Here is an 18694-nt window from a genome sequence, read left to right as displayed (position 1 = left end):
TTAAAAACAGTGATCAGTGCCATTCCCTAAGAACCTCAGGCTTGTGAAAAAAAAAGTAGGAGAACAGTATGTATCAACCGGCAATGCTTACTTTTTAAGACTTGTTATTGCGGAAAATGGACAGAAATTCAATGTCAGTTTTATACGTTTGCCTTAAAGTTTGTGGGTACCACCATTCTTTTCTCTTTTCCGTTTACTGTCCTGTTTCTGAGCCAAACTATTCCAGGAAACGTTGTTTAAAACCATGTGGCCTAAAAATGCAGCTCCTCTAGCTTCCTAGACGGGATTCCTAAACTGAATCAAAAAAGCAAAAAGTTAAAAATATGTGGACACTCCTTAAGTCTAAATTTGTAAAAGATGGCAGCATTGGTCGGGTTAAAATGTTTTCAAGAATTATGCTCTTATAACTTTGTCAAATAAGTACCAAGTTTAGGCCTTAAGAATGAATAAGCACCACAAGATAATCCGATATATCTGTACAAAAATAATGCTCCAATAAAGTGCCAAACAAACAAATCATATTTTCTATATATGCTTATCACTGTTCACTGAATCTTCCCCTTAACACACCCTAAGTAGAAAGCTAAACAACCTGGAGACAAGGCCAACAGAAAAAGATAATGCCTCACACTCACATTCATACCTGTGGGAAAATTAGCCATCTTCTGACCAGCATGTCACTAGACTGTGGAAAGAAACGTCAGGGAATGATGGACAGAGAAGTGTTTTTGTAAAATATATGTTGACCTTTGACCTTTTGGACATTCTATTGTTCTATTATACGTTTGTGTGAAATTTTGTCATAATTAGTTATAAAAAAGTTACGGCCAAAAAAACATGTTTTGGGAGGTCGCAGTGATCTTGACTTTTGACCACCAAAGTCTTATCTAATCTATCCTTCACTCCAAGTGGGCATGCCAAGTTTGAAGGATTCCTCACGGTGTACTCAAGTTTACAGGAAGGGATGAACAGATGGAAAACATAATCCCTCTGACTAAATACTGTCTCCGGAGTAGAACGTGAAAACAACCTCAAAAACAACTCACTTCCAACTAATCGCCCACCCGGATGATGTCTGTACCTGTCATTTCTTTTTCTTTTTTTTTATCAGGCTATTAGCTAACAGACAAGATAGGTGGATGTGAACTTCCACTTCCCTCACTGACAATCAGCAGGCAGGTAATGTAACAGTAAAGAGTTCCCTGATTACCTGCAATGCGTCAAAACAGAGATGTGTGCGCAGAACATATGTATTTACATTAATTTACAGTAGAACTGGTTTTATTTATCAGCTCTTTCGTATTAGTGTCGGCCTGCTTGTCACTGTCCAGGGGCATCCACTGTTTAAAAAGCAGGGAAACATAATGTCTTGCACTCACATTCATACTTGTGGGAAATCAGCTGTCTTCAATGACTGTGAGAGGAACCTCAGGGAGGACCAGAGATGTCTGTAACTACTGAGTACCTACTGAGTTAGTTGATATTTCCCATCAAAACGACACATTTATAAAATATGCACCTTACTTGCGTCAACCCGGAACCCATAATTATTTTGTCACCCAAGATGTCACTGTCATATTCCAGTGTCTGTCTGTCATTATATTCTGCTCTTCCGCTCTCCATGGAAGTTCTATCATAACAGTTTGATGAACAGTTGCGCAACAATCATGACGCATGTAGATTTTACTGACTCAGCCTCTGGCTGCCTCGGGGCGCTTCTGTGACAAAACAAGACACATTCCCCCGGAGCATTATTCTGCCCTTGTTCTCATTGAGATCCATCCTGCATGCCAGTGAAGTGGAATATTTTCACAAAATCCTGACAGGGCAATTTGTCCTATTGGTAACATGGATATAGTTTAAACGCAAAATGTGCAAAGCCTGTCACCTGCAGCATGTAACCTATCCAAATATGTCCACAGAAAAGTTTAGTGGTTTAATATTCAGGTGATCCAATGTGATACTGAGCTCCACTGTCACAACAAAATAGGTAGAAGTCCAAACAGAACAAAAGAACTTCAAACTCAGTAAAGAAATGGTACACTGATTCCTACTGATAGATGCATGGCTGTGGGGCTTTTAAAACTGGAAATGTTCTCACACCTCTATTGAAACCGGACAAAGAAGGCATAATATGTGGTGATGAGGTTTCAGACAGGGGACAAAAGAACAGGAGAGAAAACGAGGTGAGGGAGAGAAAGGGAAAAGAGAAAGATGTGTGTGTGTGTTTGTGTGTGTGTGTGTGTGTGTGTGTGTATTTGGTGGGAATGAACCAGTAAGAGCTGCAAACAGGTATGCATTACAGCTACGTGTGTGATTGTGTGTCTGTTTTATTTCTACTCTCATGAGGAGCAAGATGTCTGCACAAATTGGGGACATTTGGCATCTTTCATTGATTGGTATCAGAGGCATAAATACAAACAGTGCAGGCAGTTCTGTTGCACAGGGGGGCCGGGGCTAGGGGTGCTGCAGAAAGAACTCCAACAATGTGTTGGCTGGAGAACAGGACCTTGCAAGTTATTCAGATTGCTATATACAGTATGACCTGGAAAAGGTAAACCCATCTCTGTAAAATTGTATCAATCTGTAACAAGGTCATATATTTATTCTACATAAACTATAAATACCTATTTTTAAATAAACAGATGATATACACTAGCTATATTCCATGATAATAGCTTGGCTTAGGGCCTGTTGACTACCTTATTCCACTGATTGATATAGATACAATATTTGGGTTAAATTTAGGATCAAGTTTGTGTATTAGGGAAGATAGAGGTTACATCAAGTGAAAAGAGGATGTTGTAGTTGTAATCTAAGAAAGGTACTGACTGCAAACGTGTGAAAAGAGAGGAAATAATGAAAGGGGAAACGTATCATTCATTGATTTTAGGCACTGACTCAAATTCCAGATCAGGTCAGGTAACAAAACAGTTTATTTATAATCATAAAGCTACGATTATAGTGAAATGTGACCCTTTGTAAGTTTGTCAGTGTTCAGAATAGCAGTACAGCATAATCAAGATACATACAAATCTCCAAATCCAGTCAAACACTGCTATCACACTGAGCAGCCTTTTCTAAAGTCGGCTTTGAGGGAGAAACAAGGCATCTTCAGTAAACTCCTTTGTCATTTTCTTTAAACATATTTATTACATTTGTGTAAACTTACATTTGTGTAAACAAAGGTGGCGGCTTAATTATATTTGGATAAACTGTATGCTTGGGTAGGTGTGTGCTGAGTACGCAGGAGCATCAGGTTGCAGGTAGAATAAATGAGGTCAGTGAAGGAGTTCACAGGTATAGCATGGTAAAGTGTGTATGTGTGTAAAGTGAGAGGGGAGAGAGAGGGAGAGAGAGAGAAAGGACCAGTGAGAAACCAGTGAGTGTGAATCATACTGTGACATGCACAGGGGCGTGGTGCAGAGGGTTGGGCCGAGCTTAGGCTTGGCACCAGCCCAGTCCAAGCCCATCTTTGCTCTATAAGAGGAGCCCGGTCCTCCCAGCTTCACAGTCACTCAGGAAAATCTACCCACTGTGCCTCTCTTCTCACAGTCTCCTCAGCCTCCAGCAAAGAAAACATGGGCAGGCAGAAGTTGTATTTGGAGAAACTGTCCCGCTTCTTCCAGATCCGTAACCTGCTTCTTCGTCAGGCCCTGGCAGAGTGTCTTGGCACCCTCATCCTTGTGGTAAGTCTTTATTTTTTTAAGTATGTGTGTATGAGTGATATCACATCATGTCATGTTGAAGTGAACTCTGTCCCCTCTCACTTTGAGTGTTTTCTTTTCTCTAAGTACCTTCACTATTCAATGTTTCTATTTTCTTTTGATGTTGCAATATGATCAATGACTCTCTATATGACAGCTATTGTATTCTATCAAGAGTGATGAATGATTGCAACAGAAACAGGGTGTTATTTAAAGCCATGCACTGACTTCAAAGTTTAAGTGTTACTTGCATTGACAGACTGAGCTCAGAACAAACACGTATGCAACAGGTTGTTCAGGACTGCAGGTTCATGCACTGTGGACAAAACCATATTTACAATGACGGAGAAATGTTTGCCTGAAGGATCTGGGAGTCAAATCCTCATGACATCCTATTATCACTTTACACTGTGTGTTCCTGAGATGTTAATGCCAAATTCTAACTCTTAACAAATAAGTCTAAATGAAATGAACAGCAGAAGTTTTGTTTTCGAGGCAAATGAGTAAAATAGGTCCGGAATCTGGACTATCTACACTGATAAACAAAATAAACAGCGTACAGCAAAAGATTGGCACATTTTCCAATTAATACTTTAAATGCAACCAGCTTAGCCGGCACCCTAAATGCTTCTGTAATGGTTTAACATACACACTGCGGCTTTGCTGAGTTTAGTGAGTCATTTTATTCATTCCTAAGTGATTAACAAATCCACTTTACGAAGGCGCTGAGGTGTGCTACCTTTAATTTAAGAGATCATTGCATTCTGATTCATAATCTCAGTCAGTGAGAATTAAGTCAGTGGAATTAAATCTAAAGATCATTCATATTTCACTCTCAACTTCAGAATTTCAGAAGCTTAGACGAGTAAAATATATCAATTCGAATATGTGGTGGGAAAACTCAACAGCCTGAAAATATGTAATAGTTGTTGTTAGTCAGACAATGTTGTGACTACTGATACACAGAAAGGTGTGGTGCCGTCGTTCAATAAATGACACATGGCGATGGTAGCACTGGGAGTGTTAGTGGCGGACAATAGGCACCACATTGCAGACATGGCTGAAATAATTTTACTTCCTTTATCAGGTATTAGAGACGTCACTCTCCTACTCTCTTACTATCTTTGTCTTTCTCCGGATATAAGCCTCTACTAGTGACAAATTAAAGCTTATTGACAATCAGTTACTAGTATTGGATGACCTGCAGAGATAGGTGTGTGTGTGTGTATCTCTATCCCAAGTATTGATTTTGGCATTCTTGGCATGGTGTCACTAACTCCTGACCCCTTGTGAGGATCATTAAACAGGACATGTAGTTCACGATGAAGACATCTACAAAAAATGTCACCTGTGAAAGAACTTTCTCGCCACAGGCTGATGTAAAGGTAGTCAATTTGAACGTCTCTGCATGGCAGTCACGGTGTCTGAAGATGTCCTTTAAAGGGGACCTACAGGCAGGTACTGTCTCTGGTCATTCCACTGTGACTGTTTTGTTAACCCCTCATTGCACTCTCAAAACATGTACTGCATTCTCCACTTCAAACCACTGTCTCCTGCTTTTAAGCAAGAGACTAGCCGTAGGGAAGACTTCTATGAGGCTCTTCATCTTGAAATTGAAAAGATCATACAGGTTGTGATTTAGAGACCGGTTCCAGGCCAGCAGATTCTTTGCCTTCAGCTCCTAAACAATTGCCAAATGTGTGTTTCAGTAGGCAGACAGCTATGGAGGGGGGTTTATAAGCTCCCCAGCTGTGTTAAAAGCTTAGAGTAGCTGCATGGATGCACGACCAGCTGAATCAGCCAATTGGCTGGCCCGAGAAAGCAGCGGGGTGCTGTTAACTAACCACAACATTATGACAGAAACATAGCAAGGTACTGGAACTTTTCAACAGAGTGAGCACACAGTGACTGCTGGATATAAGCACTTGAGAGTTAAGAATAATACTCACTGCTTCCAGAAGTGGAAATGTGGAAATGAGACCTTTCTGATGGAATGTGATCTAAGTGAGGAAGTTGGCACTCGCAAAGCTAATGGTCCATCATTTGAAATCTGATGCCTCTGACATTTAGAGAAAACTCTCTTTAGAGTAAAGTCCTGAGTTTTTGATTTTTATTGTCACATCACACAATAAAAAGGTCGTGGCATAACATCGGGCAGATAGAAAACAAAACAGCTAAGCACAATTCTAACAGGGGGGCTGATTTATGTAGTATTTTTCCAGTTATGGCTGGCTTTGTCAGGGGTGGAAAAGAGTTTAGACTGAGCACAGTGATGATGAACTCCCCTCAGGCGCCAGTCCCTCCGAGTGTGGTTCCCCCAAGCTAACCTCAACATCTGAGTCCTGTGGGCTGACTGAAAAGCATCCTCATCAGGGGGCTCTTAAAGAGCAGCAGTCTAAGCATGGACCACACGTATTTCTTTCCCTCCAACACATACAAAGAGTACATGGGGATATGCACACAGACAGACACATAATCACAGTCACCATCATAGTATGGAGAATAAATAATATGGCACCTGTTTGGGAAAAGGGCTGCTAGAGCTAAAAACAACAATGATCTCATTTTCCCTCAAGTTTTGGAAGTTTTTTTTCCCTTCCCGGATAAATCAGATGGGCAGTAGCAGCCACATTTCTCCCACAATCAAGGTCAACACAGTGACCTTTCTGTACATACAGTATACTGTGCCATTGTGAGCACAATAGAGCTCCTTTAATTCAGACTGCAGCTCATTAATGGGTCCTTGTTTTACTGGTTTCACTGATAATGATCCCTTTACCTCATTTCAACCCTTGGCTTAACCTTGACTGTCCTTGACAATGCACTAAATGTACGGTATCCAGTATTTAGATACTAAATATAGTTGATATGTGGTGCAAAAAAACTGTGCCGCAAAGATCACGCAGAACAAGCAACTTTGACCGAACCCTCGATTATGATGTTATTAATACTAGCATGTGGGACTCAGTGTAAACTTGCCTTTCTCTTCTTTCTCCAGATGTTTGGCTGCGGTGCTGTGGCCCAGCTGAAGTTGAGCGGTGGTAGCCATGGCATGTTCCTGACTGTCAACTTTGCCTTCGGCTTCGCTGCCACATTAGGCATCCTGGTCTGTGGTCAGGTATCAGGTAAGCTAAATCTGTCATTAAAGATTACATTGTTCAACTTCCAGTGGCTTATTTAGTTTTATTATGAGCGCATGGGAATAGAAATGTCTTAGCGATACATTTCCTAGTCAAATTCAATTTGCACAACTGCATTTTTAAGTGTCTCTATTTAGCATTTTCTCTACTTTTTTTTATTTATTCATATAATTTACAGTCTGTTCATGTTCCATGATGTGTACTGACGTGTACATGTACATTTGTAGGTGGACATCTGAACCCTGCAGTGACCTTTGCCCTGTGTCTGCTTGGAAGAGAGCGCTGGAGAAAGTTCCCCATGTACTTCCTCTTTCAGACAATCGGTGCCTTTTTCGGTGCTGCGATCATTTTCGGCATGTACTACGGTAAGGAATGACTCCAGATGTCCAAATGATGTTGGTATGAAGAGATATATGTTTAGATTTTTTTTTTTTTTTGCTTGTTTCACTTTAGATGCCTTGTGGGACTTACCTGGAAGTTACAATATGACTGGGCCAAATGCCACCGCTGGTATCTTTGCTACCTACCCTAGGGAACATCTCACCCTTGTGAATGGCTTCTTTGATCAGGTACTCTTTTGAGATATGGAAACTGCTATCGTACACTGAATTTATATTTTACAAACATCATGATACAACTCTGGTGTCCAATTCGGGATTTCTTCTTACACGCACCTCTCTCCAACAGATCATTGGCACAGCAGCACTGATAGTTTGTATTCTGGCTATTTTGGATCCATACAACAATCCCATCCCCCAAGGACTGGAGGCCTTCACTGTGGGATTTGTGGTTTTGGTCATTGGATTGTCTATGGGCTTTAACTCTGGTTATGCTGTCAACCCTGCTAGAGACCTTGGACCACGTCTTTTCACTGCTATGGCTGGGTGGGGCAGTGAAGTTTTCACGTAAGTTCAGAGATTTTAAGCGTTTTCCTCACTAACTCTCTCAAAATAAAAACGTTGCATGTTAAACTCTTTTTCCGGTCACTCCTCAGGGCTAGAAATGGCTGGTTCCTGATTCCAGTTTTTGCCCCATTCCTTGGCACCATCATTGGTGTGATGATCTACCAGCTGATGGTTGGTTTCCATGTGGAGGGAGAAGCACGCGATAGAAAGAGCACAGAGGAGGAGAATGTCGGACTCACCAATGTCACCAGCAATGACAACTCCAAAGACAAAGAAAACAAAGAAATGCACTGAGCATGAACACATGCACATTCTGTAAATACTGACACACACACACCAGATTTTTTCCCTCCAGCCACAACTAGTTTTTCCAAACCATTTCTACAGCTGTTAGGCTATCTCCCAGGATTGCTGTGCGTTTGTGAAAACAGGCCACGCTCTTTCAACATCATGTGATTGTATTATATTGTAGAAGAACGATTGTGTATAGGTGTAGAGGGGCGAAACACAACTTCAGAAACACAGAATTACATTAATTCTTTAATGAAGATGAACATTTGGATCTTAGTGTCTGTAATACTCCAGTTTGAACAGTATTGTATGCTTTATACCAGTGTAGTTTTCAATATAGTTTTACAGACTTATATACTGTAGATGTATTCAGACATATTCCTGTGCATTTTGTCAGTCCAGAACCTTTCACTGTTAATATCTAAATTCAGGGAAATTGTCAGGAAATTGGGACATTTCAAACTTCAACCTATAAGTTCAAATATCTGTCAGGGAACATCTGCTTGAGAAGAATATTGTACATAAACTACATCAACACTGACTCTGTTTTTAAGAGCTGACAGATGCTTGCCACAACATTCTTCACTTCACCACTGCCATCTCAACGTAGCTATATTAAAGCTGTTGTCTTTTTATATCCACTCTCTTTGCCCTGTAAAAGTCCTCCCCCGAAATCCTTAAACAAAATGACAATTATTGTGATATTTCTCCAGTAAACTCGATCATTTACCCTTTGTGTGAACTAAATCTTATCAGAAGCTATTGTAGCCCTCTAGTTGCATGCCTGAGAATATCAGATAACAGACAGACAATTATCTTATTTCTTGTACAGCACTATATTAAACTGTCTAAAATTGTTATGTTGAGTTGTGCCTGCTGATCTTTGTATGTAGGTTGAGGGGAAATGCTTTTGTACTGATACAATAAAGTTCTGTTTTTTATCATTGCATGAATGTGGATCACGTTACTCTCTTGTTACCGTCCATTCTTGTTTGTCACAAATGCCTCTAGTTTCTCTGAGGAACAGAACACAATCCAACTTGATGTGCTGGTTACACCTCTCTGTAAAGATGTGTGCACTTTTTGTGCTGAACACCACGGGGTCAGATGAGGTAGGATTGGCAAGAAGGGTGCTAATTTGCTTCAAATTCATTTCTTTTTTTTAAAGAGGAACATGAATCATGGGTTATCTAGATTTTACAGACACTGAACTTGGAACTACGACTGAACAATAAGTCAGGGAGGCAAAATGTGAAAAATACAACACAACATTTATATACTATAAATTCCAGATCAGATAAAAGTCGGAGATAAAACATCTGTGAAAGCAGCCCTTAAAAAAAAATACACAGTACCAGTGTGCCAGCTGCCAGTGCAAAGCTAAGAGCAAAGCAGAAAACTACACATAGATCTCTTCATTCACTCAGCTGTGGTCTTTAATAATGATTTTATGTTCCCAAAATGAGACCTGCTCCATCATTATGCAGTGCACAGCAGTATTTTACACTGCTATTTCAAGGCTACGCTTTATTTCCAAACATACCTCAGTATCCACAGACCAGAACTGGGCCACCGTCCTTCAGCGCATGAATCAAATCAGCCTTGGTTCTTTTATTTTGATAGAAACTCTTACCTACTTGCCAAAAAATATGGTTACATGTAAACATATTGGCTCTTTACTCAGATTAACACCCACTCCTTGTTTAAGTTTTGAATAAATTCACACAAAGGGAGAATCTGTGGCAGACTTTGGATTCTGGCAGGCCGATATGATTCAGCGGTTCAGTACAATTACTTCCAACAGGTCTTAGCAGGTCACCTTGCATGTGTGGAAGAGATTACCAGAAGTCCCCGCAAAAGACTCACGCTACACTGTTATCAAAACAGACAGGTTTATACAGTTCTGATATGGAGACTTGCAGATAAATTCAATCTGACTTGCATCCTGTAACTCAAGACTTTTTGCCTTTAACAATAAATGTAAAATGGGTTGAACTTTATTTGTATAGTCCATAAGTTAAAGGTTTACTTAAGGTTAAGGCACAAAAAACGTTAATGAATTGTTGTTAAATATACATAATCAAATGCAGTTTTAATGTTGTGGGCAGACTATCCACTGTACCCTCAGCCCCAAATGGCAGCCACACAAAGGTAACTAGCCAGTGAACATAATGGAGCGTTTAATGGAGCAAAATATTTCCATCAGGAGCTGGTGGAGATCAAAAATGGAGCTAAAAGAGAGCTTAAAGACAGTGGATATTTTTCTCTGAACGTGTGCTAATGATGCTCTGCATCTGCTGTCTGTTGACAAGTTCAAATAAATACCAACTTTAAGGCTGATAATATGTCAGTGTTGTGTTCACAGTTTATCTTCCCTGCCCTCAAGTGGCTTAAAAAAGTAACAAAAAAGGTTTTGTATCAAAAATGTATTCAGAACTGCTCGTTTTCATTTCAGCTGCCAGCTGCAGTGATTGTGATGGTGTTTGATTGATAACAACTGGCTGGCTGCCAGAGTACTAGTTTTACACCATAGAGAACAAGAGACAAACTGTAGTCTACAGGCTTCATGTTCGAATGCTGACTCTAGCTCCATAATGCACAGTAATGAGAGCGGTATGAAACTTCTCTTATGCAACTTGTACCAAAAAAAGTAAAAAAGCACATTTTCCAAAATGTCAAACATTTGAAAGGCAGCGGCAGTAAAGCGTTTCATTTATGATGATGTAAGCTGCCAGGGAATCGAAGCCAGATATTTCTGATGGAGTATGTTGGCACAGTATCTTTGAGCAAACCAGCACCAACAGTATTCAAAAACAGTTCCTAATCATTAAATAAAAGTTCCAAGTTTCCGAAAGGTAAAACAGAAAACAATTGTAATGAAATGAACCTGAAAAAAAAAAACTTCCCTGGATTTAGGGAAATTCTTTCAAAAACCAAAACAGAAAAAACACTGGAATGGAAGTAGTATAAGGTAAACACATTCTGCAGTCAATGGACTGAAACATGCAAAACCACCCTGTATGGTCCTTTAAGGCGCTGATTTAAGCAGCACCCGCAGACCTTATGGCTGTGGACATGTGTTTTCTATCTTGAGCCAGCTGCCTTACTAGGTACAGTATGCTGCCTGAGGCTACAATAGAATTCGACCATTAGACCAGTTTTGATTTATTATGTCAGATATTGTTTCAGTAAATATTTGCCCTTTATATTCTTGAATTATTATTTTTAAGTCCATGGGATTGACTCAGCTCTGAATGTTGCAGCTAGCCTGGGATTTATCAGTGGCATGTGCACATACAGATTATTTCTAATGCATAGATCTTAGCGGTGGATAAATGTCCGTAATATCATATCCGGTGTTGCCAAAGATAAGCCAACCAGTTGTAACTAGCCATGAAAAAAAAATAGGGCAAGACCAAACACTGCTTGTTTCAACAGGTCCTCAGCTTTACAGGAAAAAACAAAGACGTGAAAGTTTATATTAATCACAGAGGCTAGGCACATAAGCTTCTAACATTACATCTGGAAGCAAGAGGCATACCTAGATCCCACGAATGCTTTCATGGCTAACGCTGTATTATACCTTCAATATAGCATCTCAAATACCAAGTATATTCCTTTTTACAGGATCTGATCCCGAGTATACCTGTAAAATCTCCTTTATATCCCCTAGGCCAGGTTGCCCATGCCAGAGTCTCATCAAAGCATTTGTGCTTGGCTAGATTTCAGCATTGTATAACACACGTTCACAGGAAAAACAAGCTGAGGAATATGTGGGGAACAACAGCATTCTGCACACTTATATAACATTGTGTGAACTGTGAAAGAAAGAGAAAGAAAGAAAGAAAGAAAGAAAGAAAGAAAGAAAGAAAGAAAGAAAGAAAGAAAGAAAGGAAGGAAGAAAGAAAGAAAGATTTCTGCATTAGACTTGAAATGCCCTGCAGTTCAAACAACCTTCATCCAATGTTTTACAGAGCAATAAAATGTATCTCACACAGCTGTATGTCTGGTTCAGACTGCGACATGAATGCTCTGTTTTCTTATACATAGTATAAAACACCAGAGGGAAGGTTAGTGCCATGTGCAGGCCATGTGTGATAACAGCAGTTTACTGTAAAGCTACAATGAATCCAAATAAGCCACAGCTACATCAGGTTTACTACACCAAATTTCAAGGAGATTCTTACCTGCTTAAAATAATTCTTGGGAAATTCAGCAGAGCGGCACTAACACACATTTTCACGGGCCAACAATCAGCAACAGTAACAGTACAGAGATGATTTATTGTGAAATACTCAAGCTGCTCAGGGTATTGCTTTGAATTATTGTATGTTCCACACACAACAAAAGAGTGAATACAACCTATTAGCATAATTATAATATCAAACACACCAAGAATGTTGTTTCTGTGTTTGTCTCTTAGAAACGTATAACAGAAATGTAGTGATATTAGGTGAAAGATGAGGTAATGGGCCAGGAAAACCCTTTTTTGGAATGGTAGCCAACTATCAACTATCCATCATAAATCACATGACATTTTTGCTTTTAACTTCTGGACTGTGCAGTGGAGAATCAAATAAATTTTCCTGGATCCCTTGAAACCAAAAACTATCTATCCAAAACACTTTTTTTCACCTTTCCATCCAACAAATTCTATCAGATCTTTACCAAATTTGGTAAACGGTCACTATTATCTGACAAATGCCATCATCCTTGAATGCATTGAACAACTGCAGCCAGAATAAGACTGGGGAGGCATCAACCCAAAGCAATGCTGCAAAATGACATTTGATTCCATATGTGGAAAGGAGTTATTCATTCCGCAACTGCTTTTAGTTGTAATTGGGTCTCTAAAAATGTTTTATTCATTGCATTCCATACTTCCAAAGGGAAAAAAAAGAAGCTTTTTCACATCTACATCCCACTCAGCAAGGAAAAGAAGTGCAGCAACCACGGATATTGTGTTAAGGGTGCTAAAATCTGTGTCAGAGTATTGAATATATATGAAATTGCTAATATGAGAATGTTTATATTCGTTGTGACCTAACCTCTCTGGAGGACTTTTTGACTACACAAAAAGTAGCAGCACTTGCGACAGGCCATGCCAAATGTCAAGAAAAAAAACATCTTTAGTAGACAGTAGTGGTTACACACAATTAGAAAATATGTTTTTGTGACATTCACAAAGGAAACAGTTGTTGTTTTTTTTATACATATGCAATTTCTGTGATAAAAACAGAACAACAAACATGCTCACAAGATATTGGCATGAATCTAGGGTACTGTTTATTGTTGTTTCTTCTTCTTGTCTTTTCCCTTTCACACAAGTGTCATGTAAAAAAAGAAAATCTAATCTAATAAATCTAAAATATCATCCACACCACATCACAATGCAAATGGATCTGTACTTTTCCCCCGCAGGCTTATCTTTAGACAGAAAACACAATCTGGTGGCAGTGCAGTGACTTCTGCCTCATCTGGCAACTGTCTCATGTGGTATAACAGTGAGGCTTAGGGATGAGCAGGATATAACTGTGGTTTCTTTTTACAATGTTCAGGCTCCCTCTGCCTCACTGTCCTTCCAGCAAAACTATACAGTGGTGACCGTGCTCTTGTCTTAGGGCCCAAAACAAAAAAAAAGACAGCAGGGATATTTTGGGAAGTCTGGAAGAGAAAGAAAAGTTTGTGTGTGCAAAACTGGGCAACGGAGAAGTGTTTTCCTCCAAATGCACTCATCATCTTAAGATCTGTTGCTTCTTATTGTTTTTTCATGATTTTTACAGTGCTTTTCTTTTGATAGTGCTCTGTCTCTATTAAATATTCAGCCAGGATTTAGAGTTTAGAGAGTTCCACTTCATCAAAGCCAATATAACAGAAATATAGTATATAGTATATAATGTGTGTACATTTGCCACCTTTGACAGAAACAAGCAGAAGCTTAATAAAAAACTGTTAATCAGAAGGTTTACCACTGGAGTTATCTGAATAATCCGCTCTGGAAGGAGACTGTGAAACCGGATAGATCTGCCAAGTATTGGTAGTGCTGAGTCAGTCCTCTCACACACACCCTATTATTATTCATACAGGTGTCACGCCCACCTTCTTTTTGCCTCACCTGTAAGAAGGCACGTCCGTGAACATACAGCGCAGCTTGTCAGTATTTGGAGAGTGACATCCTCTATTGTTTCAATACTCATTACATACGCTTTCACCTTTGAGGGTGTGGTTCATATTGGCCCCAGGAAGACAATTTATAGGGTTATGATTCCTACACTATTCACCCAATGTGTATGTAAACACACCCAAATTACAGTAAAGCTGAATGTCAGTGCTTTACCCTCCAACATCCTGGAGTTCAGCTCTGTAACAAAAAGTAAATAAAATGTAATTAAAGCAAGATAAAACTTGTGTCCTGATGATTAAGCTACATGATTCATTTGCCCAAAAAACTGAAAAAAAAAAAAAAAAACCTGCATTCTTTATGTCAGGCATGTGGATGTGGTTTGGAAGGGTGTGGGATACCATGTCATTTTTAGGGTGCTGTGTGTTGTTCGTTAAACCCTTATGCCCTCTCATTAGTATAAACACTAGCAGCAGGGGAGGCAGGGTGTCAGCTCTAGGTGCGGTGTTACTTTCTCTAGAAAAAATTAAAAATACAAAAATGTTCATTAAAAGCACACATAACAGAGGAAGGAATACCGGTTTGTCTCGGACAAAAGAATTTTCATATTAGAATACTGTATGTTTATTCCTTCTGGCAATGTTTTGCCCAAACACAGATCTGCTCATTATTGCTGAAATAAAGGCGAGACAACACACCCAGGCCTCTCCCAAAAAACAGTAAAACAGTCTTTGTTTTTTTTTGTTGTAAACAGACTCATGCTGGGAAGTTTCCGTGCCACAGGGAAATGCCATTTTTCTCTGCAACCCTTATCACCGCCGTCATCAACTTATCTGTGATCACTGCATCCAACAAAATGTCTTTTCAGCAATCATTCCCTCTCCCGCCTCACTCGGGATGTTATTAAACTACAAGACAGAGGTTGCTGGTGTTATGTGGAGCAAAACTTTACATATCATGTCACTATGGAGTCATAAAAAAGGCAAGTCAGTTGTATGTTTTCCATTTTATTAGCTAGTTCACAGTTAATGAAACACTTTTTTTTTTTGTTACAAAAATAATACATTCACTACAATCAGGTGGTCTACTGGTAATGATATCTGACAAAATCTCCTCTTGAGCTGGTTCTGGAGCTTTCAACCATACAGTATCCTACAAGTTTAAACACATACAGTTTCATGACAACTCAGGAAACTTTATCAAGATCGTGGTATGGGTGAAAGACCCAGAGTTTAACAATGTACTGTCTAGCTCAAGTCAGTTCTAAGCACCCTTTATTAACAATTCAAATTAATAGATGTTTACGTAGTGTCAGTATAAATGCAAAGTGCATTACAAAATCAGCAATACTGAAATACACTTAACATTTCCTATGTAAACTAGGAACTAGATTTTCTTCTGAAACGTCTTTATCACTCGCTAGAGTTATGAGAAATGTGAAATACAAGCTAAATAATACTGAATTATGTTATGCGAGCAGTGTTTCTTGCAGAACAACACGGCGGTAATTATGTCTTCCTAAAATAGTTTATTAATCCTAATATTAAGGGTGTGAATATCAGGAAGAAAGACATGTCTTGATATGTCCTTAAATGACAGATCAACACAAATGTATAAAGCACAAAGGGACACCTCACTTGACCCCATGGCAGTCACAGTGTCCAGCATGAAGGTAGAAGAAGTTTGAGTTCAGACCACACAAACGTTAGTTTTTCTAAGTGTTTATCAAACCTAAGGCCTATGCGATCGGTTTCTTTGTTGAGCCCTGAAATGGTTCTCTGCAAACAATGCTTCACCACTTACACATTTATTTTACAGTCCTTTCATCAGACAAGCAATCCCTCAAATCTCCAATACCACAAGTCAGCACCTTAATGTTTGAAGACTCAACTTTCTATTCGGGCAACTTCAGAACAGCTTTGATCTTCCTCTGGCTACGCCTCAGAGAAACAGTCTGATATTGATCCACTAACTTTCCATTTTATGAAAAACATCTAGAGTACACCATCAACAGTTTGCTTAGGATCGTTTTGATGAAACGACATTTTTTTCTCTTCACAACAGACTCCCCTTCAGACACATTCATTAGATAACAAGTACCACCTTTCCCAAGAAACCATGCCTACTTGCACAACCACGGTTGCAACCTTCAGGCTTCGTACAGCGGAGTGACAGTGCCGTCCTTCCACTCGATCAGGATTTCTCCTCGTTGTAAAGTGGGGGACGAGTGGGGGAGGCGCATTGCGTGCTCGGTCAGCGGGGCTCTCTCGCTGGGCACCGGGGACCCAGGTGCACTCACCTCTGGCCTCGGACTGTATGACTTCAGAACACACACCACCTTCTTTCTCCTGACACAGCAAAACAGAAAAAAACAAACAAAGCTGGTTGACATACAACATTTTGCTTTGTACTGGAGCTCTGTGGAAACAGGACGTAGGTCTGAAAGGTACAGGGTATTATCTGCCTGTAAGACAGGTGAGCTGCACACGGCAGATTACGGCTTTTCAAAATGCTCTTGTCTGTCTTCTGTTTGTTACTCTGAAACGTCAAAATTTGCTCAAATGTGACCCAAAGTCAGGTCCCACAGTAAATAAAACATAAAGAGAAAGTCCTTCCTTCAGCGGTTACCGGTCGAACTCTGGCTCACCATATAGATGATTAATTGATAAGCTAATCATTTATGTTATGTGAGTAAAGTAATAAATTAATCCACTTATCTTTAAGAAAGTAAATCAATATAATTAAACGTGTGTGTGTGTTTGTGTTCAAGCACTCACCTATTAGAGTAAACATTGAGGATAAGAATCACAGTCCCCAGGACCAGAGCCAAAGAGCTTAGCACCAGCATGGTTATCTTCCAGCCCATCCCTACACACATGTACACATACATACAGACCAAGCAACAAATCATTCATGTTACACAACCCACATTTTATGTTATGTTTACTTCTTTGCTAAGCTATTTTTCTTGTTAATGATTGTTCACGAAAATAATATTTTCCTTGATGATGATGAATGAGTTTCCATCAAAACGCCGACCCTGCACTGAAACTCCTTTACAAACACTTTAACACACCCACAATAAACTTTGCTCCATTTCTCATTCATTCAACTCCACCTAGTGGTGGAAAAATAACTGCATTTATAAAAGGTAGGGACCATGTCAGCTTACATACTGCACACAATTGTGCGAATTAAACATTTCCACGGATAAAACTGGACACGCAGAGGATACGTTCGATCTTCAGTCTACCAAACTTACCGTAGTCCATAGTGAAGAAAACCATGGTGGGATCAGCAGGGGGTTTGGCGGTCATGGATGAAAAAGTTGCATCTATTTCAGGATATGTTTCTGTGACCTCAACACCCTTTGTATCTTCAACTGGAAGCGGAGAACAAAAAAAGACACAAATCGAGATCAAGTCGACTAGTAGCAATGACCAAAAAAAACCTTTGCTCGTGCTAATTTGTGGGAAAAGCAAGAAATGTTTGTCCATCTTCAGCAGGAAGGACAAAATCAGTTCATGCAGGACGGGACTGATGGAAAAACAAGATGAATCAATATTGCAAGTAAGAGCTGGCTGCGTTCCACCAAAGGAAAATATTGATTGGTGAAAAGTGCACTCAACTAAAGTAGATCCTCAGAATAAGAGCAGGCATGCTGTAATATAATATGCAGGCTGCGGCTGAATATGTATTAGTGTGTAATATATCACTTGTAGCACATTCATGATAAATAAAAAATATCTGAATGAACATTTCATTTAAATGCCAATCATCCAAAACAGTTTTACTATGGTGTTTTAGGCTCTTGAAACATTCTTGATAGAAAAGGGTCCATGAACGCACCACCAGGGAGTCATTTTAAATAGTCCTTGGTTAGAACTGCAGCAGGACAACAAAACAGTAATAAGTTAATATTTTTCTAATAATCTAATATTAGCAGATATAAATAAATGACCTGATGCATTTTTGTTTATATGTAATGGATTTGCTCTAAAAACCAATCCCATGTCACATTGTTGCGGATAAAAGTTACAACAATTACACAATTAACTGATTAGATGTCATGTATTGAATGGATTGCCAATTATTCTGATAACTGATTTCTCGTTCAAAAGTCATTTTTGTCATGAATATCCAAATTCTCTGATTTTAAATGTAAATATTTTCTAGTTTCTCTATGACAGTAAACTGAATATCTTTGGGTTGTGGACAAAACAAGACATTTGAGGACGTCACCTTTGACTTTGGAAAAACAGTGATCAATATTCAGCATTTATTGATAGATTTATGCAGGCTGCGGCTTGAATTGTATTAGTGTGTTAATATATCACTTGTAGCACATTCATGATAAATAAAAAAATCTGAATGACATTTCATTTAAATGCCAATCATCCAAAACAGTTACTATATGGTGTTTTAGGCTCTTGAAACATTCTTGATAGAAAGGGTCCATGACGCACCACCAGGGAGTCATTTTAAATAGTCCTTGGTTAGAACGCAGCAGGACAACAAAAACAGTAATAA

At 39.3% G+C, this 18694-nt stretch overlaps 2 protein-coding genes across 2 annotated transcripts in view; one reads left to right on the top strand and one right to left on the bottom strand.

Moving 5' to 3' along the window:
• Positions 1 to 3499: 3499 nt before the first annotated feature.
• Positions 3500 to 8992, top strand: aqp3a (aquaporin 3a). Its single transcript, XM_010729718.3, has 6 exons — positions 3500 to 3689; positions 6706 to 6832; positions 7075 to 7212; positions 7301 to 7416; positions 7535 to 7752; positions 7842 to 8992. Exons 1-6 carry the CDS (start codon positions 3582 to 3584, stop codon positions 8044 to 8046), a joined length of 912 nt encoding a protein of 303 aa, XP_010728020.3. The 5' UTR covers positions 3500 to 3581; the 3' UTR covers positions 8047 to 8992.
• Positions 8993 to 15149: 6157 nt separating this feature from the next.
• Positions 15150 to 18694, bottom strand: part of LOC104918090 (hypothetical protein) — a 10317-nt gene continuing 6772 nt past the window's right edge. The window contains exons 4-6 of the mRNA XM_010729719.3: positions 17427 to 17546; positions 16942 to 17032; positions 15150 to 16512 (exon numbers count right to left, since the gene is read on the bottom strand). Of these exons, the coding sequence (XP_010728021.3) occupies positions 16314 to 16512; positions 16942 to 17032; positions 17427 to 17546 (410 nt within the window). The 3' untranslated portion in view covers positions 15150 to 16313. The remainder of the gene's footprint in view (positions 16513 to 16941; positions 17033 to 17426; positions 17547 to 18694) is intronic.

Source organism: Larimichthys crocea, chromosome III (genome assembly GCF_000972845.2).
Source record: "Larimichthys crocea isolate SSNF chromosome III, L_crocea_2.0, whole genome shotgun sequence".
NCBI classification, from domain to species: Eukaryota; Metazoa; Chordata; class Actinopteri; family Sciaenidae; genus Larimichthys; species Larimichthys crocea.
This window is presented reverse-complemented; position numbering and strand designations above follow the sequence as displayed.